Genomic DNA, 15,128 nt, shown 5'->3' on the forward strand with positions numbered 1-15,128 from the left:
CGTTTCCATTCCATGCCAGCTTGGAAAATCAACAATGGTGGACATTGTAAACAAAGTGGAAATGCAAATTTGGATCTGAAGACTGAAATAGAGAGGAATTATATAAGTAGGGTGACATTGATGACATCACGATGAGACCAAAATCAGTTGAGCTGTTCCTGAGAGCAATTTCCATTAAACCACCAATATGATATGAACACATATGGGAGCATATGTTATAGGTCCTTTAAGACTCACTGAAAGCCTTTGCCTGTGTTCTGCCCGGTTATATTAATTATTTTGGGACATTTCTGGGCATTAACCTTTTGTGTTCAACACTTAACTGCAACCAATATGATTGCTTGCAACTAATGAGGGTATGATAATGGACCAAAAACAAGCTGTGAATAAAACATTTGACCCCATCTGTAGCGTATTTGAAACATATTGAGCCACGAACATGAAATAACATTTTCCTCCCAAAATTATTACCGTATATAACATCTTGCATGGATTAAAGCAAAAGAAAAACTCGACACGACAGAAAGAAAATGTGTACAGCCAAGTCCTATTGTGCGATTTGTGTAACAGTGTAATAGGAGCGCCGCCACATTCTCTAACAATTAACACAATATTTAAAATTACGTTTTATTAATATTGTTCCTGCAGTTCTACATACTGCCAACCAAGATTGAGCCTTTATGAAAGATTTAAGACCATTAGGGTTTTGTGGAAAATGTTTCTATACATTTTGCTAGTTTGACCACTTCAAATGCTCTAATCTTTCAAAAACATTACCGAAGAAGTAACCCCAGAATAGGGACACTAGGCTTCTAGTGGTTAAATAAATACTCTCAGTAGCAACTACATTAGGTTTTTCTTTTAAAGATACAGGAGAATGAAAATCCAAATAAAGGTTACCTTTTAATTCAATTCCATACATTTCATTCATCCAGCATGGCTTAGGGACCGGCAATAAATATACTGAAAAAGCTAAATGAAAACAAAAAAAGATAAAGGGGAAAAAAAATCACAGTAGTGATGATTAACCCTGGACAGAGTGCATGCATGTACGGTAACACAGCTCTGTGTGCAAATGTACGGTACCATGTACGGTAACACAGCTCTGTGTGCAAATGTACGGTACCATGTACGGTAACACAGCTCTGTGTGCAAACGCTTTGGTACTAAAGATCTGAGAGAAACAGATTCATACTTTGACATACAGTAAAACATACAGTAGGTACAGTACACAACCAGACACATGCAGCAGTGAGAATCAAAAGACACTTCAATGACGTAACAGACAACGGGAAAGACACAAAGGAGAGAGAGGGAGGAAAGAAATAATAATCAATTGCATAGGGGGTCAAAGAAACTAAGATGACACACAAACAAACAGGCATATTCACATCATAGTAATGAGTTACAGTCTTGCATGCCACACTGTGTCGTGTACAGGATTGTGTTTGCTCAGAGACATGTCTTCTGTTGTAGAGAGTGCACTGGACATTGCAACACAGACAGCATTATGTCTGGATTATAGCAGATGGCCATAGGAGTGTAAATGTCCCTTCACTTTAAGGCAGTTAGTAGTTGTTGAACTTACAATATTTTTTTTGCTGCAGAACGTGTTTGTATGACCAAGAGGAAGATATCCTATATATATATATATATATATATATATATGCTATGGGAAGGGGTGAGTCAAAGTGGAGCATGTTTACATACTATACAGACACAGTACTATCTAGAGCAGTGATTCTCAACCTTTTTCATTTCAAGTACCCCCAGTTAGGTATGCATTATGCCACCGACCCCCATTTGTCAACATTGTCTCTGGTACCCCAATCTACAATGTAAAGTCCTCTGTGTTCATATTAGTCAGAGGAGTCAGAGGCCCCTTTTCCACCAGGGTCCAACCGGTGCGGATCTTAGTCCATGAGCCAGAGCTCCAAAATGTAAACGTTAATTATGAATTGAGTGGGCAAAACCACAGTAGTAGCTTTTTCATATATTCTTTTTCTTTGCATAAGTTCCTATATAATGCCTAATTTGCATACAATAAATCATTTTCTTTGTGTAAGTAATCAACTGGGGAGGTTTCACAATTAATCTCTGATAAAAAATGAAAAAGCTTCTCCTGTGGAAGGGTTATCATACAGTATATTAATTTACTTAAAGATCAATATACTGTACAGGTATGGTTTTGCCCGCTCAATTCGTAATTAACGTTGGTGTTCTGGCTCATGGACTAAAAGAAGCAGGCCGGTTCAAAGGCGCTGGAAAAGGGGCCAGAGTAGGTTCCTCTCTTTGCACATTATCCCACTTAAAAAGCGCCTCAAGGACTCCTGGGGGTGCATGGACCCATTGGACCCATTGGACCATTGGACCCATTGGACCCATTGGACCCCATGGTGAGGGCCTCCTGAGGGCCTCCTGGGGGCCCATGGACCCATTGGACCCCATGGTGAGGGCCTCCTGAGGGCCTCCTGGGGGCCCATGGACCCATTGGACCCCATGGTGAGGGCCTCCTGAGGGCCTCCTGGGGGCCCATGGACCCATTGGACCCCATGGTGAGGGCCTCCTGAGGGCCTCCTGGGGGCCCATGGACCCATTGGACCCCATGGTGAGGGCCTCCTGAGGGCCTCCTGGGGGCCCATGGACCCATTGGACCCCATGGTGAGGGCCTCCTGAGGGCCTCCTGGGGTCCCATGGACCCATTGGACCCCATGGTGAGAACCACTTCTAGGGAATAGATAGAACCTTTGACAGGGAGGGATGATGCCAACGGTGCAGAACAAGTAAATATACGTGGGGTGCTAATTCACGATGACTCATCGAGATTCAACTTCAACCCACATTGTTAGATCAAAGCCACCCAGAAACAACTGCATTACACAAAGAAATAAAACAAGAAAAACCAATCAAAATAACAGAACAACAAAAAAGGAATGTTTTTCTTCTTCAGGGTATTCTTCACAATATTACCGTTCTTCATTTCAATTCAAGTTGTAAATGCAACAATTCCTCCATAAAACACTGCAGCGTAGTTCGTGTCCGTTCATTTTCCAGTGCATTCAGAAAGGAACAAATGGAGTGTTATTGTATACCATATCAAATGAATATATATCAAATATAGATATATATCAAAGGAACAAATGGAGTGTTATTGTATACCACATCAAATGCATACTTGTGAGTTCCCAGAAGTCCTCGTTATCTATATTATTACCAGAACACAACTAGTGAGGACATTTTTTGCTTACAAGCGGAAATACATTTTAGGATAACAGTAAACAGTGTCCTCAAAGTTATGCTAGTACCAACAATATGTCTGCGCCATTGTGTTCATGTATGCATTTATGTTTGTGAGTCTGTATGTATGCATGTTTGTGACGCGTGTGTGTGTGTGATAGCGTGCATTTGACTGTGTCCATGTGTGTGAATGTCCATGCGTGTGTGTGTGTGTGCGTGTGTGTGCGCGTGTGTGTGTGTGTGTGTGTGTGTGTGTGTGTGTGTGTGTATGTGTGTGTGTGTGTGTGTGTGCGTGCGGCCGTGCGCGTCCTCTTTAGCTAAGCAGCTCCAGATACGTGACAGGAACTTTTCCTTTCTGGTTACCTCTCTCTCCAATGAGCCAATCACAGTCCATGCCGGGCACCGTGTACACTGTGATAAGCTGTGGGATGAAACACAATGTGAACCAATTCCATGTTAACCCATTCTGACCCGAGATCAGATTCTAAAAATGTCTTCTACACCCTGACAGTTTTCCATTCTGACCCGAGATCAGATTCTAAAAATGTCTTCTACACCCTGACACTTTTCATTTTGACCCGAGATCAGATTCTAAAAATGTCTTCTACACCCTGACAGTTTTCTGAAAAAGCTATGTTTCTGTCCGTAGGACCCTAGGGGCTGTGTCACACTCTGTGCCCAGAGTGTTTCTGTCAGTAGGACCCTAGGGGCTGTGTCACACTCTGTGCCCAGAGTGTTTCTGTCAGTAGGACCCTAGGGGCTGTGTCACACTCTGTGCCCAGAGTGTTTCTGTCAGTAGGACCCTAGGGGCTGTATCACACTCTGTGCCCAGAGTGTTTCTGTCAGTAGGACCCTATAGGGGCTGTATCACACTCTGTGCCCAGAGTGTTTCTGTCAGTAGGACCCTAGGGGCTGTATCACACTCTGTGCCCAGAGTGTTTCTGTCAGTAGGACCCTAGGGGCTGTATCACACTCTGTGCCCAGAGTGTTTCTGTCAGTAGGACCCTAGGGGCTGTGTCACACTCTGTGCCCAGAGTGTTTCTGTCAGTAGGACCCTAGGGGCTGTATCACACTCTGTGCCCAGAGTGTTTCTGTCAGTAGGACCCTAGGGGCTGTGGCACACTCTGTGCCCAGAGTGTTTCTGTCAGTAGGACCCTAGGGGGGCTGTGCCACACTCTGTGCCCAGAGTGTTTCTGTCAGTAGGACCCTAGGGGCTGTGTCACACTCTGTGCCCAGAGTGTTTCTGTCAGTAGGACCCTAGGGGCTGTATCACACTCTGTGCCCAGAGTGTTTCTGTCAGTAGGACCCTAGGGGCTGTATCACACTCTGTGCCCAGAGTGTTTCTGTCAGTAGGACCCTAGGGGCTGTGGCACACTCTGTGCCCAGAGTGTTTCTGTCAGTAGGACCCTATAGGGGCTGTGTCACACTCTGTGCCCAGAGTGTTTCTGTCAGTAGGACCCTAGGGGCTGTATCACACTCTGTGCCCAGAGTGTTTCTGTCAGTAGGACCCTAGGGGCTGTCACACTCTGTGCCCAGAGTGTTTCTGTCAGTAGGACCCTAGGGGCTGTGTCACACTCTGTGCCCAGAGTGTTTCTGTCAGTAGGACCCTAGGGGCTGTATCACACTCTGTGCCCAGAGTGTGCCACGCCTGGGTCGCCTCCCGGACTTTTCCGCGGCATACTAAATCCAACACGGGTTGTGCTTATAACCACGCCCCCGGGCAAGTTACGTTTACTGAGGTTTAGGGTTAGGTTTAGGCTGTCAATCACAGCGACTGGCCAATCACAGCGCGTCCTTGCACAATCCGTGTAGGCTTTGGTATGACGCAACTTTTCCCCTCTGTTCCCTCTCCTCCCCCGTGCTGCATTGAGATGAGCACGGCCTAATGACTGCCTTTGACCAGAGACTATTCATTAAAGGGTGCGTTCGGAAATGCGCACCGGTAATGTGGTCAGTTTGTTGAGTGTGGTGGGCGGTGACGTCACAGAGTACGTTCAGTGTGCCTTATTTACGAACGACCACAGCCGTGACGCATTCACACCGGACGACCCCAGCTTCAGGGTAGGGTCGATTTTCGAACGACAACGCACTGAGTTCACTGAATAAACGAACGACAAGAGAGCACACCAGTGTTCAGGGCGCATTTCCGAACGCACCCTAAGACTGTCAAGTATGTGTTGAACTGTGTGTATGTTTTCAGTGTGTTAAGTGTGTTAGTGTGTGTTAACCGTGTTTAAGTTTAAGTAAAGTCTTCATTTATTGTCCACCTTAGTTTCCTGCCTCTTGCGCAAAAGTTGAGAATATATAAAGGACAACTTTAGTTTTTTTCAACCAAGGTTCATGTTTTAGGTTGTTATTAGAGAAAGTAAAAGATGAGTGTTAATTTCTTTTCATTTGCCGCTTTCTTTCGTTTTAGGGATTTTTTTGACAGGGGGGCGGGGGCATTCGAGCATGGGGCTAAATATGTATTTTTTTACCAAATCTTATGGTGATTTATCTTTGTATTATTTACTATAGTCCTAATAAACCCCAGGAAATTACATCTGGCCACAGAAGATCACAGGATCTACTGAATGTGAAGGTAGCCTACTGGGGGAAGGCTTATACTGTGTGTGTATAGGCTCAATATGTCAGTTTGTCACATTCAGTAGATCCTGTGATCTTTTGTGGCCAGATGTAATTTCTTGGGCATTTATTAGGACTATAGTAAATAATAAAAAAATTAATCGCCATAATATTTTGTAAAAAAAATACATATTTAGCCCCATGCTCGAATGCCCCCGCCCCCCTGTCAAAAACTGCTAAAATCCCCAAAACAAAAGAAATCAGCAAATGAAAGAAAATGAACACTCACCTTTTAGTTTCTCTAATAACCTAAAACATGAACCTTGGTTGTCCTTTAAACTGCAGCCGTGCAGCACGGCAGGCGAAGTGTTTTTCCATTACTATCCTTGCCAAGGCCATTTAATTACACAACCAATGGGGAATTAGGCCATTTAATTACACAACCAATGGGGAATTTAGCTGCAATACCAAGTTCTTCTTTAACAAAAGGATATCTGCGACAAACAGGCTTTCATCATCACATGATGATGGCTTTCATCATCACATGATGAGCTGATGGATGCAGGTTAAAAATAGAAATACAAGGCAATATGTTCCATTAACAGTGGTCTTAACCCATTCTGACCTGAGATCAGATTCATACGAGGTTTCCGCCGGACAAACACTGGGTCTGATGAACCCATTCTGACCTGAGATCAGATTAAAAAAAATGTCAGTCGTTCTTCGATTTTTCAAAAAATAGCAGACCTACAAGCTCGTATCGCGCCACTCGGTGGCGCGATATGAGCTTGTAGATCTGCTATTTTTAAATAGCTAAAGCATAACATGATGCTGACACCAAAATGGGTGCCCGGTCAGAATGGGTTAAAGCTAGCACATTCATGTTATGTTCTCTTCTTTTATTTGATTTGATTTATTTTAATTCATTTATTCTGTAGACTTTAGGACTCTAACCAGAAACTCAGTTCAAACTTATAAAATGTTTAGCTTTTTAGTTTTGTGGTGTCATGCAGGTGTTTTTTCTGTCTGTTTTTCTCTTTTCTAACTTAGTTTACACTATAGCAAAAAGCTCAAAGACATTGTCCCCACGTGGGCATCCTGTGCTTCGGTGCACTCACCTCATCAGCTAACAGGGAGAGCTCACTGGAGTCGGCTGCGTCGTAGTCATACAGGACCTTGGCCTTACGGGTGCCCGTGGCTGGCGCCTGCACCTCCTCGATGTTCAGCGTGTCCCCCTCGCTCACGGTGGGGCTGCTGGTCGTGCTGGGCAGGGCAGAGCCAGTGGAGGCAGACATGGGCGGGCCGACGTTTGTGGAGAAGGCATTGGGAAACCTGGGGCAGAAAGGAGGGACGATAAGGGCTCACACAGCACTAGGCAGCACACACACACACACACGCACACAGTCAGGGAAATGTTTGTATTTCTGAGTCATACTCACACATCTCCATTCGAACTGAATGCATGCAAGATAGTGGAGATGAATGGGTCATGTGTTTTGTTTTGGAGTAACAACAGAATCTGACGATGCAAACTAGACATTTGTGAGGTTCCAGCAGTCTAAATGAAGAAACTAAATAATATTTTACCAATGAAAAGTATTAATTAACAAAGATACTGTGACTATACATTTTGGACATACAAGGTTTCTACCCGACAGCAACCATTTTACATGTCAAGGCTACGTATTTATGTCTTTGTGATTGCAATGCTCATCAAATTCCGATGAGCATTATCCAAACATCCGCTTCTCTAGATATTACATAAAAAGCACAGCAATGTTCTCTGCCATTAAGGTCCTCACCTTCCCAGCTCCTTCTGGAGGTCAATCATGTGCAGGTGACACTGCTTGTAGTAGGCGGCCTGTGCCTCCACAAACTCATGGAGGCAGCGCAGGTGGTTCACCTTCGCCAGAACAGGAAAACAGCACGTCAGTCCCACCTCTTAGCATCGGTAAATATGACTTCGCCAGAACAGGAAAACAGCACGTCATTCCCACCTCTTAGCATCGATAAATATGACCAAACGTTTAAAAAACAATCACACCCGTGTGAACCGAGTGGTGCAACTCCCCTCTCCCCCCCCCCCCCCCCCTCCTCTCCTCTCTCTCTCTCTCTCATTAGCAGGCAACAGTGCAGCACTAATACTATCTCTCTCTCTGTTTCTGGCACAACAGCGCCCCTACTGGTAGTCAGTCATCCTGGTGCTCATGAACACATACAGTAGGTGAACCAACACATAGGCGCACACAGACATTGCTGTTCCTCAAAAACCACACACACACATTTCATTTCAGCTCCACTTTAAATCCAGAAATGTTTTACATCAATTGCAATTGAATAAACCTTTTGTCTACGTGGACAGAATGATGACATAATGTGGTGACGGTGAAGATCTACATGGACAGAATGATGACATAATGTGGTGACGGTGTAGATCTACATGGACAGAATGATGACATAATGTGGTGACGGTGAAGATCTACATGGACAGAATGATGACATAATGTGGTGACGGTGTAGATCTACATGGACAGAATGATGACATAATGTGGTGACGGTGAAGATCTACGTGGACAGAATGATGACATAATGTGGTGACGGTGAAGATCTACATGGACAGAATGATGACATAATGTGGTGACGGTGAAGATCTACATGGACAGAATGATGACATAATGTGGTGACGGTGAAGATCTACATGGACAGAATGATGACATAATGTGGTGACGGTGAAGATCTACATGGACAGAATGATGACATAATGTGGTGACGGTGAAGATCTACATGGACAGAATGATGACATAATGTGGTGACGGTGAAGATCTACATGGACAGAATGATGACATAATGTGGTGACGGTGTAGATCTACATGGACAGAATGATGACATAATGTGGTGACGGTGTAGATCTACATGGACAGAATGATGACATAATGTGGTGACGGTGTAGATCTACATGGACAGAATGATGACATAATGTGGTGACGGTGAAGATCTACATGGACAGAATGATGACATAATGTGGTGACGGTGAAGATCTACATGGACAGAATGATGACATAATGTGGTGACGGTGTAGATCTACATGGACAGAATGATGACATAATGTGGTGACGGTGTAGATCTACATGGACAGAATGATGACATAATGTGGTGACGGTGTAGATCTACATGGACAGAATGATGACATAATGTGGTGACGGTGAAGATCTACATGGACAGAATGATGACATAATGTGGTGACGGTGAAGATCTACATGGACAGAATGATGACATAATGTGGTGACGGTGAAGATCTACATGGACAGAATGATGACATAATGTGGTGACGGTGTAGATCTACATGGACAGAATGATGACATAATGTGGTGACGGTGAAGATCTACATGGACAGAATGATGACATAATGTGGTGACGGTGAAGACCTACGTGGACAGAATGATGACATAATGTGGTGACGGTGTAGATCTACATGGACAGAATGATGACATAATGTGGTGACGGTGAAGATCTACATGGACAGAATGATGACATAATGTGGTGACGGTGAAGATCTACATGGACAGAATGATGACATAATGTGGTGACGGTGTAGATCTACATGGACAGAATGATGACATAATGTGGTGACGGTGTAGATCTACATGGACAGAATGATGACATAATGTGGTGACGGTGTAGATCTACATGGACAGAATGATGACATAATGTGGTGACGGTGAAGATCTACATGGACAGAATGATGACATAATGTGGTGACGGTGTAGATCTACGTGGACAGAATGATGACATAATGTGGTGACGGTGTAGATCTACATGGACAGAATGATGACATAATGTGGTGACGGTGAAGATCTACATGGACAGAATGATGACATAATGTGGTGACGGTGTAGATCTACATGGACAGAATGATGACATAATGTGGTGACGGTGTAGATCTACGTGGACAGAATGATGACATAATGTGGTGACGGTGAAGATCTACATGGACAGAATGATGACATAATGTGGTGACGGTGAAGACCTACGTGTGTACTGCTGATGCCCTCCAGTAGCAGCCTGGTGACCTCGGCCTGTCTGTCGAACTCCGTCTGGGCCACACGAAGCTCGTGCTCTGCCTAAATCCCAAACCGTTAGCCAGACGTTAAAAGAATGATTCGTAGTGCTCCAGCGTCGCGCGCTGAAAATAGCCGATCTACAAGCTCACAGACATGTCTCGTAGATATTTGTGGTGTGCGACAGCGGCGCGCAAGTAGAAATAAATCCTTATTCAGGTCTAGAAAGCGTACTCCCGTCATTGGCCGAAGGGGGTCTTAATCTTTAGAGAGCGTTCTCCCGTCATTGGCCAAGGGGGTCTTAATCTACAAGTAGAAATAAATCCTTATTCATTAAGGTCTAGAGAGCGTTCTCCCGTCATTGGCCAAGGGGGTCTTAATCTACAAGTAGAAATAAATCCTTATTCATTAAGGTCTAGAGAGCGTTCTCCCGTCATTGGCCGAAGGGGGGTCTTAATCTTTTCAATTACCAAGAATTGCAAACAGGAAACAATATAAACAACAACAAAAAGCAACATTACAGCTGGTGTAATCAAAATAAATAAGCAGTGGTGAAACGTATCAGAGCCAGCAGCTACGTTACATAATAGTATTAGGTAAATTAACTATTGAAAAATAGCAGATCTACAAGCTCAGCTACGTTACATAATAGTATTAGGTAAATTAACTATTGAAAAATAGCAGACCTACAAGCTCGTAGCGCGCCACTCTGTGGCGCGCTACGAGCTTGTAGGTCTGCTATTTTTGAAAAAATATTGAAAATATTTATTTCAGAAAACTGGAGGATTTAGACGAATGTTTTTAAATGTTGAGATCCGGCCTAAATGGGTTAAGAATGAGTCATGGCTTTGTTCTCATAGCGTGTGAGCAGCAGGTCTCATGACCTCCCGCTGCGTCTTACTCACTTTGTCCACTTCCTCGCTCCAGAGCTGAGAGAGCACCGCGGCACAGCGAGGAGAGAGGGGGAAAGAGACACGTTCTGATGACATCACAGGAAAGACATTATTGCAAAAAACACCCAAGAGAAACTTTATTCCCTTTTCGGCAGTGGTTTTCACCCAGGGGTCCTCGAGGGGGATCCAGGTGGTCCCCAGCTAAATGATGGAGAGTCGGTAACCAAATGGACCCTTATAGACCTTTTCAGACTCCATCATGGCCCATAGCACTTACCCCACCCCCTTAGATAGCATTTCTGTAGACTTAGATAGCATTTGATACAGACTTATAGCATGTTATGTAGACAGCACTATAATTGCATTGTATGTAGTCATAGCACGTCATAGTACATATGTATAGCATAGTATAGTATAGTATAGTATATATGTATAGCTTCATTATATAGATATTCCACTGTTACGTTCTTAGCTTACGCATGTTTCATGATAAATGCTTTTCTGCTAAATGCCTAAATTGTAAATTGTTTAACTCTTGAGCGCGTAAAATGAAACCAAATGGACCCGTTAAATTATTGTTAACCCATGTTGACCTGACGTCAAAAAAAAAGAAGAAAAAAAATCTTCTGAAGTGAAAGAATATATATTCAAAGATTTGTGACGTATTTTTGCAAATTTTCAAAAATAGCAGACTAGAATAGCTAAAGTATGTAACATAATGCTTAAAACACCAAAAGGGTTTCCCGCCCAGAATGCATTACTTACATACACAATTAGAGACTGTAGAAATCTACATACACAATTAGAGACTGTAGAAATCTACATACACAATTAGAGACTGTAGAATTGTTATTTTGATCAGCGTTTGCCTGTTAGCTTTCCTATCGTACCAACATCAATACAGACACAATCATATCCAACGACAACAAAACATTCTAAGTTTTTTGGGTCTGAGAGGCTAAACCTCATCAAAAGGTGGTCCGTTTTGGGTCTGAGAGGCTAAATCTCATCACAAGGTGGTACGTTTTGGGTCTGAGAGGCTAAATCTCATCACAAGGTGGTACGTTTTGGGTCTGAGAGGCTAAATCTCATCACAAGGTGGTACGTTTTGGGTCTGAGAGGCTAAATCTCATCTAGCTGTGCTAGCAAGTCTTGCAGCAAAAATAGCCTAATCAAAGCTAAGATTCATATATATAAGGGTGATATATATTATATAGGCACGTCACTGGGGCTCAGATATAACCATAAACAAACCCGAACGATACACGACCATATATGGATCGGGGGTTGATCCAATAGAGCATACAGTATATGGGTATGCCTATAAACCACCGATCCAATAGAGCATACAGTATATGGGTATGCCTATAAACCACCGATCCAATAGACCATACAGTATATGGGTATGCCTATAAACCACCGATCCAATAGACCATACAGTATATGGGTATGCCTATAAACCACCGATCCAATAGAGCATACAGTAAGTATATGGGTATGCCTATAAACCACCGATCCAATAGACCATACAGTAAGTATATGGGTATGCCTATAAACCACCGATCCAATAGACCATACAGTATATGGGTATGCCTATAAAGCACCGATCCAATAGACCATACAGTATATGGGTATGCCTATAAACCACCGATCCAATAGAGCATACAGTAAAATGTATTGAAAATAGCAGATCTACAAGCTCACAATGCGTCGCGACAAATTGTGAGCTTGTAGATATCTTTTCAAATGGCCGAAATGCATAGGGTTGAAGTGGTTATTAATGTATGTTTTCTAATCAAAATGTAAATCGCCAAAGTAACTAGTGACTAACGTTTTCAAATAATTGTAGTGAAGTAAAAGTAAATTTGGACTCCGAGATGTAGTGGAGTAGAAGTAAAAGTACTGGAAATTGGAAATACTCAAGTAAAGATTGTCCTTAAGTAAAAGTACTTAGTTACTTTCCACCACTGTGTAAGGCACATACCTCAAATATTAGGCGATTATGTAATAATTGTGACAGGCCTTCAGACTCAAACTTGTTAAACCAAGGTGTGGGAGTAACCATCATACCACCATATCAACTGTGACACACAAGTCTGGTATGCAACCCTGTACCCGTCTGCTGCACTGATAAAACACTCCCTGCTGCCAAACGTTAGTGAAAGCAAAGGAATGTTCATGAAAAGCATCAGACAAAAGGGTTGCCCCAAATACTGAATACAATAGAGCACCGAAGTCCTGACGTAAATCGCTCATCCCTTCCATTCCCCTGGTTCGCGGAAGTAATTTCTCTATGGAGAATAACATGGGGTGATCTTAATATCGTCTACTATAAGCGTTGTGGTCCAAAAATAAACAAGCTGTCTCTGCGTTATTGTCGGGAAGGTGTCTCTGTATCGTTTGCAACAGTCAGTCACTCATATATGATACAGTCTGCTTCTAGCGAAAATCTAACTAATTCAGTAGCAGTAACATTAGCGTTTTCTCTCAGTCAGTTGATTCTTCATATCCATATGAGTGAAGCGGCCGGGGTGACATGTTTATTTTTCAAACACAGTTCTTATATGAAGCGATCTAAAATCCCCCCTATGAGGATTACAATGCAACTAAAAAAATACATGAACCTGGGGACAGACGCCCTTTACTGAAAGTGACGTCAGACTTCGGTGCTCTATAGGAATCACGTTTGTACAAGTAATGATGCATTCAGAACACAATTTATTAAACTTATAAGTCATGTGGACAATCATCCAGTATGATAACAATGTAATATTGTCCATCAGAACTTATTCATGTTTTCAAAATGATTAACACGTGCTGCTTGATTGAAACTTGTCAAGACCGAGACATTCATTTATCTACACTTGCGAGAGATATTCTGGGGGGGATATTAGCCAATCTACAAACTCACAACGCAATGTTTTGTGAGCTTATATTGGCAATTTTTGGCAACGAGATTTGGTGCAGGCGAAAGGTGTTAGTGTTAGTCTAGAGAGCGTTTAGGTGTTTAGGAATTAAACTGGCTGTTAAGACAGCACTAGAGAGAGACAGTGTTCTACTCAAAAGCAGAGAGCATGTTAATGAGTGTTACAGTACTGCGTTCTATTCAAAGGCTATAACTACCGGTATACAAGTTTTAAGAAAAAGTTCAATTCGTTTTTGTTCACTCAAGAGATGTAAAGGAGATATGAGCTATACACTAGAATGTTTATTTTCACATCAGTGTTGAAGACACCTGAAGATTAAATTGTACTATGGAGCTATCAAATGTATATGAGTTAGTGTTTTGCGTTGTATGAATGGTGTACAGTATGTAATGACATGAAATATGTTGTTCTTTTGATGATGTTGGTTGAGAGACCCCAGGAAGAGTAGCTACTGTAATTGCACAGTAAGCTAATGGTGATCTAATAAATAAATCAAATCAAAGAGCATGTTAACCCATTTTGGTGTTAGCATCAGGTTTAATGCTTTAGCTATTGAAAAATAGTAGATCTACAAGCTCATAGCGCGCCACTCGGTGGCGCGCTATGAGCTTGTAGATCTGCTATTTTTGAAAAATCGAAGAACGACTGACATAGAAACATGGCTTTTTCAGAAAACTGTCAGGATGTAGAAGACATTTTTTAGAATCTGATCTCAGGTCAGAATGGGTTAATAAAGAGCATGTTACATGGTACTGTAAATCAGCTACTTACCGCAGAAGCACTGGCTGAGAGAACGTAGTTCCGGGGCCTCTGCTCCTGAAAGTCAGGTGCAGTCTACAGAGGAAACAGTACAGGGTTTAAAATACAAAGCATGGCTTCCAGACAGTGGTACGCAAACAACATGCACAAAACCAATGACTAGAGATCAAACAAACACAAACACAAGCACAACACACAACACGACATACCGTCACAGCACGCTGTAACTACAGTCATAAAAAAGCTAACCAACACGGATGATCACTGTAAATACAGTCCACCTGCTGCCATGAATGTCGTACTGGGAGCCAATGTGTACTGAATTCTCAGCAGCTATTTTTTTTTTAAGAAAGTAGTGCTGCACAATGGATGGTTAAAACTAAAGTTCTCAAACTCTGCCTGAACCCGACCAGGCCCGACCAAGCCGGGCCGGGCCGGGCCCAATATTTATGCTAATTAGTCAGGCCGGGCCGAGCCTCGGGCTTGGTGATTTTCCGCAATTTTGTTATTTTTTCTTTATTTTTTTAAAAGAGTGTTATTATAATAAAAATAGCAATTTAGTGCCGTTTGTTTTTCTCTCTCTTTTTTTTCTGTCGGGCTTTTGTCGGGCTTCGGGCTTAACATTATGGTGATTTTTAGGGTTAGTTAGGGTAGGGTCGGGCCGGGCCACAATTTTTGGGCCCGTTGAG

General features: G+C 42.7%; 1 protein-coding gene across 2 annotated transcripts in view; it reads right to left on the reverse strand.

The window, feature by feature from the left end:
* Positions 1-3,103: 3,103 nt before the first annotated feature.
* The window catches only part of LOC310872558 (endophilin-B2-like), a 38,338-nt gene continuing 26,313 nt past the window's right edge, over positions 3,104-15,128 (reverse strand). The window contains exons 6-11 of one of the 2 annotated variants that reach the window (XM_083784528.1): positions 14,452-14,514; positions 10,766-10,789; positions 9,834-9,923; positions 7,605-7,705; positions 6,921-7,134; positions 3,104-3,658 (exon numbers count right to left, since the gene is read on the reverse strand). In XM_083784528.1, coding sequence (XP_083640654.1) covers positions 3,551-3,658; positions 6,921-7,134; positions 7,605-7,705; positions 9,834-9,923; positions 10,766-10,789; positions 14,452-14,514 — 600 coding nt within the window. In that variant the 3' untranslated portion in view covers positions 3,104-3,550. The remainder of the gene's footprint in view (positions 3,659-6,920; positions 7,135-7,604; positions 7,706-9,833; positions 9,924-10,765; positions 10,790-14,451; positions 14,515-15,128) is intronic. The other variant, XM_083784529.1, reaches the window with a different exon arrangement.

The sequence above is a fragment of the Protomyctophum parallelum genome (genome assembly GCF_964188405.1).
Source record: "Protomyctophum parallelum genome assembly, chromosome: 15".
Taxonomy (NCBI): Eukaryota; Metazoa; Chordata; class Actinopteri; order Myctophiformes; family Myctophidae; genus Protomyctophum; species Protomyctophum parallelum.